The 16,181-nt window shown below is 34.1% G+C and overlaps 3 protein-coding genes across 3 annotated transcripts; 2 read left to right on the top strand and 1 right to left on the bottom strand.

The window, feature by feature from the left end:
* Window positions 1–4,664: 4,664 nt before the first annotated feature.
* LOC148547396 (uncharacterized) lies at window positions 4,665–6,096 on the top strand. The gene is made up of 2 exons (XM_088495421.1): window positions 4,665–5,124; window positions 5,207–6,096. The coding sequence occupies exons 1-2, from the start codon at window positions 4,665–4,667 to the stop codon at window positions 6,094–6,096; spliced, it is 1,350 nt and encodes a 449-aa protein (XP_088351547.1).
* Window positions 6,097–6,117: 21 nt separating this feature from the next.
* Window positions 6,118–7,017, top strand: LOC110268360 (uncharacterized). The gene has a single exon (XM_088495420.1). The coding sequence runs from the start codon at window positions 6,118–6,120 to the stop codon at window positions 7,015–7,017; it is 900 nt and encodes a 299-aa protein (XP_088351546.1).
* A 994-nt stretch (window positions 7,018–8,011) lies between these two features.
* Window positions 8,012–9,289, bottom strand: LOC148547395 (serine/threonine-protein phosphatase 7 long form homolog). The gene is made up of 3 exons (XM_088495419.1): window positions 8,673–9,289; window positions 8,507–8,588; window positions 8,012–8,428 (listed from the first exon to the last, which is right to left on the bottom strand). The coding sequence occupies exons 1-3, from the start codon at window positions 9,287–9,289 to the stop codon at window positions 8,012–8,014; spliced, it is 1,116 nt and encodes a 371-aa protein (XP_088351545.1).
* Window positions 9,290–16,181: the final 6,892 nt, after the last annotated feature.

Raw genomic sequence — 16,181 nt, 5'->3', positions numbered from 1 at the left:
ATGAACATGTGTATTGTAATCTTATTTAGTTGAATGAATGTAAGTTCTTCCTCTTCTTACTGATTTTAAAGCATTATGTGTTCTTTCTTCTTCTTTATTTGATTTTTTCTTATTTTTATTCATGTTAAGAGAATAAAATAAGAAGCATCATGAGAAGGTAAAACAAGAAGGAGAAGATGAACAATAAAAAAAAGGATGATGATTATGATAATGAAGAAGAAGAAAAAGGAGGAGGAGTTTTCAGTTATTGTTAAAAAATTTTGGTGTATTCTAAATTTAAATTGCACTTGTGTAATAACTAAAAAAAATAAAATAAAATAAACAAAAAAAGATATGCAAATAAATAAAATTGCAAGCCATACTTCTTTTTCTTTTTTCTAACACTAATCACACACACAAACACACTCTCAACCTTTAATCCCTCGTTAGCCATCACTCATAACCAAAGAAAGAATGGAATGAGAAGATAGGGAGGAATGAGAAAAGAACATGAGAAGAAGATGAAAAAAAGAAAGAAAAAGGAGAGAAAAATGACACCGATGAAGGAAAAATCGCTAAGCCATTGTAGCTAAGAAGAGGAGATGGTGAGAGATAGAGAGGGAGGGTTTGAACTCGATGGTGAAAAAGGGATGTGCCGCTGTGTCGTCGTAGCACATCGACGTCAACGCTCTGCTGTCGGAGTTGACGCTAGAAGATGGTTGTCGTTCACGCCCTAGCCTTGTCATCCCCTAATCTAATCAATGCAGTTGCCGAGAAGGATGGTGGTTGTTACACTTCTGTTGTCATTGTCGTGTGTTCCTGCTGCTTGTTTTGGGTTGCTGTATTTTGTTCTCTACCTTGCTTTCCTGTCTTATTTGGGTCTATTCTCCCGTGTTAAAACTACTACCTTCAAACTTTCATAATCATTTGGATTCCAACATCTAATTTTTATATTGATGGTATTTTGGTGTTGGTCTTCGGTCTTTTAGGATCAATTCGTGAGTAGGCTTTACATTTATAATTATTTAATTTTGTATTTATAATTTTTTTTTCCGATTAAATTGATCGATGTTATATATTTGCGGCTAGGTTAGTAATTTAATGATTGGACAATAAGAAAATTATGGGTCACAATTTTTTTAAAGTTAGAAGTGAAACTTAAATTCAAATTTTAATTTTATGTAAAAATAAAAAAGCTATACCATTTAAATTATTGCTAGTTAACGATTATAGGTCACAGTTGACCTCAACCAAAACTGGAGAAAGAATAGTCATGCATGTGCTCATGAAAATCAGATATAAGTATCCGTATACTTTTCCCATATTTTAATTTATACCACTATGTATTATTAGATTGAGTTTTAATTTTAATGGATATAAAAGTCATATTAAATCATTTTAAACTAACAATTCTATTAATTACAAGTGTAATAATATGTGTCATGCACGTGATAAAATTAAAATTATAATTTTAAGTTATTTTATTAAAATTAATTTAAATTATAATTATTTGATTAATAAAAAAGTAATATATCATGCGTTGTTCATTTTTTCTTAATTTGGTATTAAGTGTATTAACTCTAATGTAGTTATTAATCGTTTTTATTAATCTACTCTAATGGCGAGCAAGCACATGACGGCATAACGGATTTGTTCTTTATGTCGTTGAATAGCCGCTAAGTTTGTTCACTTATTTGAGTTTAGAATTGTTTGTGGGCTTGGTTGTAATAAATAGCAGTTAGACCCAAATTATGATGAATTTCATGATCTTGGTCAAGAGAAGAGAGAAATTGCTAAGTAGATTTATGAAAGTAGGTGAAGAAGTTAAATGGATGGGTTAAAAAGTTTTTTACTATGATTGTGTTTGGAGCTGAGTTAAATAAGTTGTGCATGTGCTTGTGTTAATTGTAATATTTATTTAATTTAATTTTTATTTTTATCATATGTTACAATTAATTTTAAATATTTATTTAATACACCAAGCGTTAATACTAAAAGTACTTTTTAAAAAGATATATACGTAAAAATAGATATAACATGATTACAGATATAACATAAACAAATATATTAAATAAAAGGTTAAACCAATATGTTGGTCTCTTCCTTTGGCGCCTTTTGATTGTTAGTTAGCTTGGCTGTATTGGTCTTTCTAATTAATCTTCTTCTCGTGGAGGTGTTGTTGCTGTTGTTTTGTTGGGATCTGGTTTTGGCTTTTATTAGGAAGTGTTGTTTTAGTTTAACTTTATGTTTCCTTTGCCTTGTTTGTTTTGTCTTGTGTAGTTGTGTTTGTGGGTTACCTGTTGTGTGGTGGCTTGACTTGTAACCTCACCTCCTTGTGGGATCTTAGTGAGGATAAAATTATCAAAAAAAAAAAATGCATTTGTTAAGTTTTGCAAATTGGAGAATAAGTATGTATTCGGTTGTTTGATGATCACGTAGATAATTGAGTAATTGGATTGCAAATTTATCCCACAATACGCACCTTATTTTTTTCTCATTTCTAAATAAAAGCAGGAATTAAGAGAAATAAGTAGTAATATATCATGAAAAAGATAAAAGATTTTGCATAATAGATAATTGTTGCAAAACAAAATTTCATTGTGAAATATTAAAATTTTATATACTGTAAATCATGAGGATCAACCACAATGTAATGGCCACTTCTCCCTGTTTTTGACCATGATATAAGCTCTCATTTTCCAGTCAAGCGTCCAATAACATCTGATTGAAAAAAAATTGAATTAAAAGTATCAAATTAAGGACAAATAAATGAATAATATAATAAATTACTTATAAATTAAAGAGATTTTATCAATTTATTTCATACGAAATGATAAAATTAACAATATATTAATAAAAAGATATATCTTTAAAAAAGTCACAATACAATTTTAAACATTTGCATAAATTAAATGTTAAAATTTATATTATCGATAAATGATGCTATTATATAATTTCTTGGCAAAAATTAAAGTAAAAAAAAAAATTGTGGGTTAATACAAATTAACAATTTTGTGTAGGTTAATACAAATTAACTATGTACCAATATGAGCAAGAAAATTGAAATGATTGTCAGAAATTTTATGATCATCGACTTTATTACTATACATGACTCTTTCTTAAAAGTTATTCTTCACACGTGTGCAGTTGAAAGATAAATTTCGCTTGATTCCTCAATCACAAAATTTGAGAAGATATAGACTCTCCCCTCAATCAATTCATTTTTAAACATCTTTGCTAAATAATTCTTAATTGAACAATAAATTTTATCACACTGTAAAACAAATTAAATATAAAGCTATTTAAAATATTTATAAACTGGACCTAGCATCACTTGAAAGAATCATGAAAAATAATCAACTAACCTTATCATTCATTAGAACTATTTCTATGTAAGTCGTTTTGCTCTTGTCAGATTTAAATGAAACTTTTCATAACCTTATAATTCTTGTTTTTTTTTCAAACTTATAATTATCACATATGTTAATTATTTTTTGATTTTCTGATTATGAATATTTTTCTTTGAGTCTACAATCATTTAATAATTTTATTATTCCATTAATACCACCATACATATAATAATCTTCATAAATTATAGTAATTTCCTTATTTATATATATGAATATATTAATTGTTTAGTTAATAGTTTTTTTATTCTCAAAATATATATATATATATATATATATATATATATATATATATATATATATTTTGTTAAATAATTCTAAATATTTCTTTATTTAGTTTATACATATACATTAATTGTACACAAATATGTTTAAGTCGCATATATTAATTATTTTTTTTATCATACTCATTTTTTTAGCCTACAATCATTTAATATTTTTTTATTTTTTATTATTAATGTCATCGTATGTGTAATCTTCATAAATTACATTAGTTTTTTTGTTTATATATATGTATATATTAATTTTGTTAAATAATTTTAAATATTTCCTTATTTATGTATACATATATATTAATTATACATTAAAATATTTAAATCACATATATTAATTATTTTTTGTGTTATGATTATTTCCTTATGTATATATGGTTATTTTTTAGGCTCAATAATTTGAATATGGGAAGCAAATGGGTGTTTTGGCCAGAAATGGAGCAATGGTGTGTTTCACCCAATGATGGATGCAAGCCCAAAACGCAGGGGCGTGTTGCCTTCGACAAGTGGTACGTGTGATGAAGTGGCGCGGCCTGAGATGGACACGTGGCACCACGCAGGGGCGTGCTAGTCTAGCACGCGGGGGCGTGATGGTGACGTGTAGAAGCAGGAATGGTCCACGTAGGCAACACGTGGGGGCGTGCTGACCTAGCACGGGGGGCGTGATGGTGATGTGGCATCACGTGGGGGCGTGATGGACACGTGGCCAAGCTTGATTGGTACACGAGGGCATCAAGTGGGGGCGTGCTGAGTCAGCACGCAGGGGCGTCCTGACACGTGGCACTACGTGATTGGAGTTCGCAGTGAATGCTACTCTATATATAAGGCCGTGGCTGGGTTCATTTTCATTCTGAGGAAGTGTGAGAGTGTTCTTTGAGTGTGTTTCTGGTGTAATGGAGGATACCGCAAGTTAGTAGTGTATCGTGACGGTGAGATAATACGTAATACTCATGAGGGAGTGAGGTTTGTGTGTCAGAATCCGTTTTCGTTTGTGGTTCCATGCACGATGACGTTTATGGAACTTCAGAACGGTCTCTGTCAAAGCATGGAGAACGGTACATTAATGAGAGTGAGCAGAATTCTGTACCGGAATCCGATTATAGTTTTTGGTGGTCTAATACAGTTTGATACCATGCCAGTCACTGACGAAGTGACTATGCGTAATATGTTTCAAATTCACCGGCAGACTCAGATGCGACAGCCACAGATTGAGCTGTATGTTGAGTTTGAAACCGCAGAGGCAGAAGGGATTCAAAATGACTTAGAGGTGGAGGATGATAGAGCTGCAGTGTACGAGGGAATGAGTAGTGACGAAGAGCAGGATGGTGATGTGGGAGTTGAGACAGCAGCTGATAATGTAGTGGTTCACCCATCGAGCAGTCAACCAATGAACGTGCCACCTTTTATGCGTGAGTTGGATCTCGACGCCATGCATGCACCAGAGTTTCCGGAATATTTAAACATAGGTACGTGATGACCGAATAATATGTTTTTTTTTTAATATATAATTTGGATTTATTAATATACGATGATGGGCACTTTCTGTAGGCGTTGCTGATCCCGAGGACGTAGAGTTCCGGATTAGAATGGAATACAGTTCTAGAAAGTCGGTCGTGGCAGCAATTAGAAGTTACACTATCGCTAGAGGAGTTGACTACGACGTGTATGAGTCTGAGCCACAGACGTTCTATGCAAAATGCAAGATGTATGGGCGCGGGTGCGACTGGCTAATCCGAGCCAGCTTGATACGGAAAAAAGGTTGTTGGGAGATACGCAGATACAACGGTAGGCACACGTGCACAATGGGAGTGATTTCACAGGATCATTCCAAGTTGGACTCGGACACAGTTGCTGAGGCTATAAGGCCATTGGTCGAGACTGACCCGTCCATAAAGGTGAAAACTATAATAGCCGAAGTCCAGTCAAGGTTCAACTATACCATCAGTTACCGAAAGGCTTGGTTGGCAAAGCAGAAATCCATAGCGAAAGTTTTCGGTGATTGGGAAGAGAGTTACCAAGCCTTGCCGTGGTGGCTCTCGGTTATGGTTCAGAAGATGCCTGGGTCAGTTGTCCAGATAGAAACACGCCCACTCTACAATGGGAATGAAGAGGCGCAAGGGGTAAAAATACTTCATCGCGTATTTTGGAGTTTCAATCCATGCGTTAGGGCATTCAGGCATTGCAAGCCCCTAGTTCAGGTAGACGGAACACACCTATATGGAAAGTACAAAGGTACACTTCTGGTAGCTGTTGCACAGGATGGGAACCAAAACATTGTGCCTATCGCTTTTGCCTTGGTGGAAGGGGAGACAGCTGATGCGTGGCACTTCTTTCTAAGGAATCTGCGAATGCATGTTGTTAGAAAAGATGGTGTGGGTATCATCTCGGACCGGCATGAGTCAATTCGAGCAGCAGTAAATCGTTCCGGAGGTGACTGACAACCTCCAAGAGCATGGTGGATGTTTTGTATAAGGCACATCGGCAGCAATTTCTTACGAGCATTCAAAGTCCCTCACTTGCAAAAGCTTGTGGTCAATATTGGGTATTCAAGAACGGTGGAGGAGTATAATATCAACTATAAGAGGTTGCAAGAGCGAGGCGAGGCATATACCAGGTGGTGCGATGCCATTGGACTTAGACATTGGGTATTGGCATTCGACAAGGGACATCGATGGGGCCATATGACGACGAACCTTGTCGAGTGCATTAACTCAGTGTTGAAGGGTGCCCGTAATCTACCTGTGTTGGCGCTAGTCCGAGCAACGTATTATCGGTTAAATGAACTATTCACACGGAAGAGTGCTGAGTCTCACGAACGCAAACGTGCTGGATATACTTATTCTGTATTCGCACAACAGCGGATAGAGGCAAGTATGCAACAGGCTGGGAATATAGTTGTGCACCGTTTTGACAGACGGAATGAAGTATTTGAGGTGCGCGAAATGAGTAGCGGAAAGGTATTAGTCGTTGATCTTGCACGACGTACGTGTGATTGTGGGCACTTTCAGGTGGAACGAATACCATGTCGCCATGTTATTGCTTGCTGTGCTAACCAGCGGATCGATTGGCACGTGTATGTGCATGACGTGTACAAGATGACAGAGATCCGTAAGGTATATAAATTCGAGTTCTCACCGTTAGGTGATGCCGAGATATGGCCTGCGTATGAGGGACCCACATTGGTCGCTAATCCCGCCTTGAGGCGAACGTCGAAAGGTCGCCCAAAATTGACCAGATACTTGAACGAAATGGACTCACGCGACATGCGTGGTCCTCGGATATGCCGTCTCTGTGGTGCTCAAGGACATAGTCGGAGTCGATGTCCTCAGCGTGCTGGATCAAGTGGTGGGGGGGAATGACTTTTATTTTCAGTGTGATTGTATCTTTGAATTTTTATTTTTATTTTTATTTTTATTTTTATTTTTATTTTTATTTTCAGTCCTCGAATTTGCATTTTTATAATAGATTTTCTTTTTTGTCTTAGTCGTGTTTGTAACTTTAAATTTGAGGTTATCCATTGATGTTTAAGACCGTGATAATGTTAACATTTACTGCCTTACTGAAGCAAAGATACAAATTTTTAACTACTAATAACATTGGCGAACATACAGAACATTAAATACACATTACATTGATACCCCAGTATGAAATCTAAACACCCCAACCCCATGCTCACTTCTTACGGCCCATCCAGTTCAGTCCCTTACCCATCATGCCCAGACCTGGCTTTGACGGAGTATACCTATCGGGTGGATTTCGCTCCGTCCGTAGGTCATATGGGTGACCGGGAACTGCGTCACCCATATCTGCAGCGGCCGACCCACCTGCCTCTTCCCTAGGTGCCGACCTACCCGCCTCTGCTGGAGCAGATGCACCGGGGTTGAACTCGTCAACAAGTGTGTATGTCCGCCGAATGAAACCACTATCACACGATGCACCCTCTGACGTGTGGTCGGAAGCAGGACGCTGCACCTCATGGCTCATACCTACTGATGTCCCACGTGGATCAGCTGAGGCTGACGGTGAATGCATAGCACTAAAATCTGACCAACCACCCAAACTAGCATTGGCCCAATTTTGTAGTTGCTGATCTCCGTGACCGCCGATGGAGAAGTCAAACCAATCATGACCGACTGGAATCGTCAGCATCGGCTGAGAGTGCTGTGAATGGTGGCTGTGCTAAGAGTGCTGTGAATGGTGGCTGTGCTGAGAGTGCTGGGAATGGTGGCTGGACGCACTCTGGTCCTGTGGCTGTGGTGGCTGTGGTGGCTGTGGTACATAATATGGAACTGGCTCAAACACTGCATACTGAGGTGGGACATGAGGTGCAGGTGGGACCTAAGGTGCAGGTGGCTATGGTGCAGCTGGCTGAGGAACATACGCCGTCAATCTCAGCATATGTCCGTACGAGCGCATGTACCAATCCCGATACTCCGGGGTCGGTACGAAATCCCAGGTCGGAAGGGGGTGTAGATCCCGCAGTCGAGTGTTTCGCCTGTTGCCCCACTCCGATATCCAAACCCCATGAACAACTGTCCAGTCATAAAGCTGCACTCCGCGAAGAGCCATGCAATGCTGGTCTAGTGGAATGACCCTTGGTTCTTGCGGGGGGGGGGGGGGCTGTGCGAACCCAAACTGACGCATAACTCGGTCCGCAGGGTGCCACTCGATACACTCGAATGACAACAACGGAGCAACGATATCACACACATCAAGATGTCCATGTAACTCGCCGGGTACGATCATTCCTAAGTACGGCCGCCACTCAAACTGCCACAGATATTTCCAATGTCATAACCCTAACAGTAATGTATGGAACTAGGATTCATTAGAACCATAAATATTTACCTCCTGCATGTAGTCTATGTCATGCCTAAAGATCTCAACGGTCTTCTCTAACCACGCTGTGCTCCGGTCCGAATGACTCCACCTGAAACATGTGTATTTACGTAAATACCCCTAATTGAAACATGCATAATGAATATAATCTCTGACAATAACCATAAATATTTACCTCATGGCAACTGGTATCTCAGCAGGTGGAAGGATATGTCTCGGTACAGGCGCGATACACGGCATTCGCTCCCATGCCCAAACAAACAACAGATTAAGAGGACCATCCATCTCCTTCGTATCATATCGTGATGCACGGCATAGTGCTCTGTAAAGATGTGCAAGACATGCTGAACCCCAACTATAAGTATGGATCCGCTCGAAATCGCGAAGCAACGGTAGATACTTCGCATGGGCGTATGCGGTCGACTTATCTGTGAATAGAGTCGACCCTAACAGACAGAAAATCTGACATCTCACGTATCTCATTATGGACTCTTCAGTATCCAACGGCTCTTCATCTCTGATACTTCGAACCCAACCAAGCTTTATATAGGATTTCGAATTACGACTGAGCACCGGTTGACGTCCGAATATTGCCATGCTCTGACTCTGAACGAAATCACTACTACTATCAGTCCATCCACTCACAGGCTCTCCATCAATTGGTAACCCAAATATATGTGCGACATCTTCCAATGTCACTGTAACCTCACCCACCGGCAACACAAAAGTGTGAGTCTCCGGCCTCCACCTTTCAACCAGAGCAGCTAACAACGGGTGAAATCCTCTTATCATCCCAATCCTAGATACGTGGTAGAATCCAGTGGCGCGTAAGTAGTTTTCGACCCTCGGATTCCAACTCTATGGTGGATCCAATTTACGAACCAACAAATTTCTGTTAGGGCATCAACAAAAATATATTTGTTATATTAGTTATAACTATTCATTTATTAATAAACAAATATTACCATATCTACTTATAAAATGTATGTAATCACTTCAATTAATAATATTATTTACATATTTATTTATTTTAATATTTTATTTATCAAAATTATTAACGTGGACTGCAGTACCATTAATAGTTAAAATATTTTTTCTGATATTTTAATATTATAAATAACAACTTATATATATTTTTAATATTTATTTATTACTTTAACATTTATATGTTAAACTTTTGAATATGTTAAAAATATATATATTTATTTACTTACAGTATATATTTTCGGTACATTATTAGAGTATTATTTTTATATATTATCGTAGATATTTTTTTTAAAAACTTTTAGTATATCGTATAGTATAGTATAGTTTAATATAATATATATTTTATTTTAGTATTTTTATATTACAAAATTAATGTAAAATTAACAAAAAAATAATTTTTTAACATATTAAACAACAAAAAATAACAGATAAAATATACAATAAAAATATAATTTATCAACTTACATATATAGGATGATCCAAATAATTTATTATATGTTCCTCCGGAGTATTATAATTACGAACCATTCTTCAAAATAAATACAAAATAATATTTTTTTTTTGCCTATTATTTTTTTTCACCCTATCCACTAACAGCAACACCCTTCCCATGCAACCCCCTTTTTCCCTCTCACTAACACCCTTTCGAAACTCTTTCACAAATTCACCCTCTCACAAACTCACCCTTTCTGTCTTGTATATGGAGGGGAATAATGCTCCTTATATAGAGCTTGAACACCACCACGCTTTGATGTTTACCGGGGAACCCGTCCCCTGCATGCCAGCACCTGCAGCACGCCCCCCGAGGTGAATAAGGAACATTGGAACTCCGCGACGCCAGCTGCACCTCGCCCCTGCGTGGTGTCAGACGCGTGCATGGTCGCCGCGTCACCACGCCCCTGCGTGGTGGTGACACGTTGGTCCGCCAGCTGCACCTCGCCCCTGCGTGGTGACAGAGGCCTGCTTGGTCGCCGCGTCACCTCGCCCCTGCGTGGTGGTGACACGTTGGTCCGCAGCAGCTTCACCACGCCCCTGCGTGTTGACTGCGTATTCCACCACCCGGTAAATCACCCCAGCCTCCAATATTCTCCCAAAACACCGATTGCTTTTCCATAATAAAAATAAATTCCGTATTTTTTATTCTATAATCGTGTAATAATTTTTTATAGAGTAAAGTATCATTTTTGTCCCCAACGTTTGGGTAAGTCTCAAAGTTGTCCCTAACATTTGAATCGTCCTATTTAAGCCCCTAACATTTTAAAATTAACTCAATGTTGTCCTGCTGTTAAGAATCTGTTAACAGAATTGACGGCGGGACAAAATTGAGACGATTTTGAAACGTTAGAGACTTAAATAGGACGAAAACGTTGGGTACAAAAAGATATATAGAAATAAATTTTAATTTTATCCTTCAATAATATCAATCTTTTACAGTACATAGTTATTCAATTATTTTTTAATCACATTTAAGTAAATTACACTTAATTACATTACTTTGATTCTAAATAAATTAATTTTTTTTATAATTTTACTTTTAAAGATTTTTACTCATTATGAAGTGTTTGTAAAATGACTAGAATCACATTACTTTATTATATATGTATCATTTTTTTCTACAAGTTTATGTATTAGTCATTCTACAAATATTTTATGATGAGTAAAAATTTTTAAGAGTAAAATTATAAAAAATAAATTTATTTAGAATAAAATTAATGTGATTAAATATAATTTACTTAGATGTGATTAAAAAATAATTGAATAACCATGTACCGTAAAAAATTGATATTATTGAAGGATAAAATTAAAATTTATTTATATGTATGTATCATTTTTGTCTCCAACGTGTTCGTCCTATTTAAGTCCCTAACGTTTCAAAGTCGTTTCAATTTTGTCCTACCGTCAATTTCGTTAACATATTTCTAACGGTAGGACAACATTGAGTCAATTTTAAAACGTTAGGGACTTAAATAGGACGATTCAAATGTTAGGGACAACTTTGAGACTTACCCCAAACGTTGAAGACAAAAACGATACTTTACTCTTTTTTATATCCATGTATATTCTTAACATTTTTTTTTAAATAGTGATGTTTTAATTTTTCTTTTCTTTCACGTATCTTCATATGTTAGCAAGAAAAGCAAAATCACGTATTGTGACTATTTTTCTTTTATCGTGTCTTAATCTTAATTAATTAATCTTATGGCCATATAATATAATTAAACTTTTAATCACTCTAATCTATTGATGAATTACACTTCTCGGAGTAAAGACCCAATTTGGTCCTTGTCCATTTTCATGAAGGACAAAGCGATCCCTGTCCAAAAAAAATGGACACTTCGACCCTCAACCTTTTTATTTTGGGACAATACGGTCCCTCTATTAAAAAAATTATTAAATAATAATAAAAATTAGTTTTGTAGGGGTTTTATTTGTATTTTGTCTTTTGTGCGGGTTTTAAACCTCCACAAAAACCTTTTCAACAATATAATCAATTACTATCACTACTATCATTATCTTTTTCATCCTCATTATTATCACTCCTACCTCTATTATTTTTATTTGTGTAACCATATTTTATCATCATCATTATCTCCTCTACCATCATCATCACCAATACCAATATTATCAACATTAAAGTTCTCTTCTTTCATTTCTTATTTGATGTTATTTTTTTCCTTTAAAAGGTATTGTACTATAATTACTTTTTTTTGTAGCATCATTTTTATCAATAATTTTTTTTTCACTTAACCACCATTGATGAAGGAATCGTTTAAAAACAAAGTTATTAATATTGGTATTGGTAATGATGACGGTAGAGGAGATAATGATGATCATAAAATTTGGTTACACAATAAAAATAATAGAGGTAGGAATGATAATAATGAGGATGAAAAAGATAATGATAGTAATGGTAGTAATTGGTTATATTATTAAAAAGATTTTTGTGGAAGTTTAAAACCCCCACAAAATACAAATAAAACCCCCACAAAACTAATTTTTATTATTAATTAATGAATTTTTTAACAGAGGGACCGTATTGTCCCAAAATAAAAAGGTTGAGGGTCGAAGTGTCCCTTTTTTTTTTTTGGACAAGGATCGCTTTGTCCTTCGTGAAAATGGACAAGGAGCGAATTGGGTGTTTACTCCACTTCTCGTTATAATTGAATTACTAATTTGAAATACAAAAAAGAAAAAAGGTGATACATATATCCAAAAAAAAAAATAAACTTAAAAATCGAAAAAAAAAGAAATTTTATATTAAAAAATTTAAAAATAACATATCCAAGAAAAATAGTCGTAATATATAAATTGAGGCAACAATTTAAATTTTTTTAAAATTAATTTAATCAAATACCAATATTAGAATTAAATTATTTAAATAATATTTAATCTATTCTAGTCATTAGACACATATAGATTAGAGTCATTCTCGTAACGACAACCAACTAAAACAACATTATAAGTTCGAATATTTAAAATTCGTGCAAATTCAAACCATCCCTTTGTTAAATAAGCTTCATCATCCGCTATTCATGCAATGCGGTAAGGTATAGAATTGCCACACCGAGAAACTAAACTAACATTTATTCCCCTCAATGGCATTGCATTGATGCAAAAGAAGGCTGGTAATTTCTGAAAAAAAAAATCACCATATGTTATAAAATTATTTTAATTACAAAAAGTTTAAAATAAGAAAATTTGTATATATTACCCATCGTTAAAATTGCATCTCTGAGTTTGACACGAATTTACCAAAACTGAATTTAAATTGAGAAAATTCAATCTCATTATGTGCTCCACTTCGAAGATATTTGGTTAGACGTAGAAAGCATAGAGGGGATAGAACTTGAACTTGGCCTACAAAGTTCCGCGAAAATAATTCCTCAATAAAAAATCGAGCTCCTCCCAAGAAAACTAACTTTATCCACATTCCATTAGGTTGGTCATAATATGTGAGTAGATCCAACCACCCTTCGGTAAAATAGAGTTTAATGCCCCTTCGTTGGATGCTTACATCTATGTAATTAGGACCCGAATCAGTGAATACAACTTGAGATGGTATTTGATGGATGTGGTGTATTGTAAACAATTGCAGCAAAAGATAATCACACTGGAATATTAGACGAAAAGAATATAAGTTGGAGTAAGAACAATCATTGAATTATCAAAAGAATAATATAATAGAATGAGTATATAAAAAATATTATAAGTCATTATAAATTATACCTTAAAAGATCAACTTCAATGAAAAATGAAGAATACATTCTTATTCTATAAAGTAGTCAAGAAAGAATAATAAATTAAAAAATGAGTTGACTCTCAGATCTAGATACATGAACCACAAGAAAAAAAATACTATATATAACATTTATTAGAACAAAAATAATTATATAAATTAGTTATTATTAAGTTAATTTTTTATTATTTACGTTATACATCATATATTTGCCGTGATTGAATAAGTTATTATCATATTATATACATTTTTTTATTATGATTAGAATCATAGATTTTTATTTTAATTTTTTAAGGTAGATATCAGTATCAACTTGTCAAAAAATTACAATTAATTTAAAATTATATTACAATGATTGAAAATTAAAATTATTGATAATTAACAAAATTATGTATTAAATGCTAATTTGATGTATAATTATAAAAAAATTATTGACAATTAACATAATTTTGTATTAAATGCTAATTTGATGTATAATGGTTGACAATTGATATAATTATATAGAAAATAAAACATAGCAACTAAAATTAATTTTGTTAACTAATTGAGGCTAGGTACATAATGTTTGGCAATTATTTTAGCATTTAATTATTTATTATTATTATTATTATTATTATTATTATTATTATTATTATAAATGGGTCACCATTAACATAACAACTTGCCACAAATAAAATTATTGCATAATGAATGAGAATTAGAATTGTATCAATATAATTAAAATGATTAAAATTATTCTCGATTGATAATTAGTTTAATAATGTATTAAATACTAATTTTATATAATTATAATAAAGATATTTTTCTAAATTATTATAATTATGAATTATTCATTAAATGCTAATTGTAATATTGTAATATAATTATAATAAAGATATTTTTCTAAACTAAATTTAAAAAAGAGAATAGTGCTTTCATTTTGGAAGAAAAATGAATTCTTGTGGAATTGAAACTTCACTTTTATTAGTTGATAATATATTAAATATTGATTTTATATAATTATAATAAAGATATTTTTCTAAATTAGTATAATCATGCATTATTCATTAAATTTTAATTGTAATATAATTATAATAAAGATATTTTTCTAAAATAAATTTAGAGAAAAGAATAGTGCTTTCATTTTGGAGGAAAAATAATTCATGAGAAATTGACACCTCACTTTCATTGAGTTAAACCCCAAAGTAGTCCCTGAAATTCACGAAATGCACTGATTTATTCCCCGACTTCTCAATTGCATTATTTATGCCCCCGAGATTGAAAAAAATGCACCAAGTTGGTTCCTCTCGAATTTTCCGTTTATCTGGTTTTCCGGTGGGAGTGACCTAGCAAATGATTGCCACGCTGGAATATCTAACGGTTACATGATGTGGCAATTAAAAGTGTATAACCCAATTTGGTCCCTGATCCCCTTTTTAACCCTAATTGCAAAAGTAGCACACCACTTCTTCTTTTTCTTCCCTGCTTATTTTCGTTGCCGTTGTTCTGCTGGTTGGAAGATGGTTGGACGTGCAAATGAAGGAGATGGAAGTTCTATGCGATCAATGACAAGGATGCCAAGTAGGAGCAGAGCCTCGCAAGTGCCAGAGCAGTGTGGGTGTGGGAAACGTCCTGTGCTTCGATGGTCTGGAATGGATACCCACCCAAATAAGCCTTTCTTTGGATGCCCGAATTACAATGTGAGTATTTCCTTAAGATTTGTTGTTGAGTATTTTTATTCTAACTCCTGAATTTGCTATTCACAGAGTAGTGGAAAAAGATGGTGTGGTTTTTTTCAATGGGCAGACATTGTTGAAGATGATAGTGGAAATTTGGAAGACGCTGCAGCATACAACAATGAAGACGTGAGCGTCAGTCTTGCTTTGAGGATCGGCAATTTAGAGACTGAATTAAAGACCCAGAAATATATAATACAAGTGTTAGAATTGCTGGTTTTCTTCCTGTTAGTTGTTGTTTTTAGTTGTTTTAGTTGTGATGGTAAAAATGTAAGAACTGTGTTTGAAAGTATTTGTTAATGAATGTATGGGAACTCTTTAGTTTATTGGTGTGTTATGTGTAGAAAGATTTTACAAAAATAAAATTCAAACTGAATGAATAGAACAAGTAAATTGATAATAGCAGTTTTTGATTATAAATAACACATTGTCAAACAAACACACTGTCAATAGACCACATAATGATAAATAACATAATACAACCACCAGAAACTGAAACAAGAAGATCTTTAAGTTTAAACTCTTGTAAAGTATTTACTACAAAAAAAAAAATAAACCATACATTTTGGTTATGTGCTATTCTTGATGGAACTAACAAAAAAAAAACAACCAATACCCAAATCCCATATATAATCCAAAATCAGCAGCTAGTACATCTAATATCAAGTGTTTTTCTTTCTTGGTGTCTTGAAATGTGGTGTTGGAACAAATTTAATAATATTTGCCAATCTAAAAGATGCTACTG

The sequence above is a fragment of the Arachis ipaensis genome, chromosome B8 (assembly GCF_059453495.1).
Source record: "Arachis ipaensis isolate K30076 ecotype BB chromosome B8, ASM5945349v1, whole genome shotgun sequence".
In the NCBI taxonomy this organism is placed as follows: Eukaryota; Viridiplantae; Streptophyta; class Magnoliopsida; order Fabales; family Fabaceae; genus Arachis; species Arachis ipaensis.
This window is presented reverse-complemented; position numbering and strand designations above follow the sequence as displayed.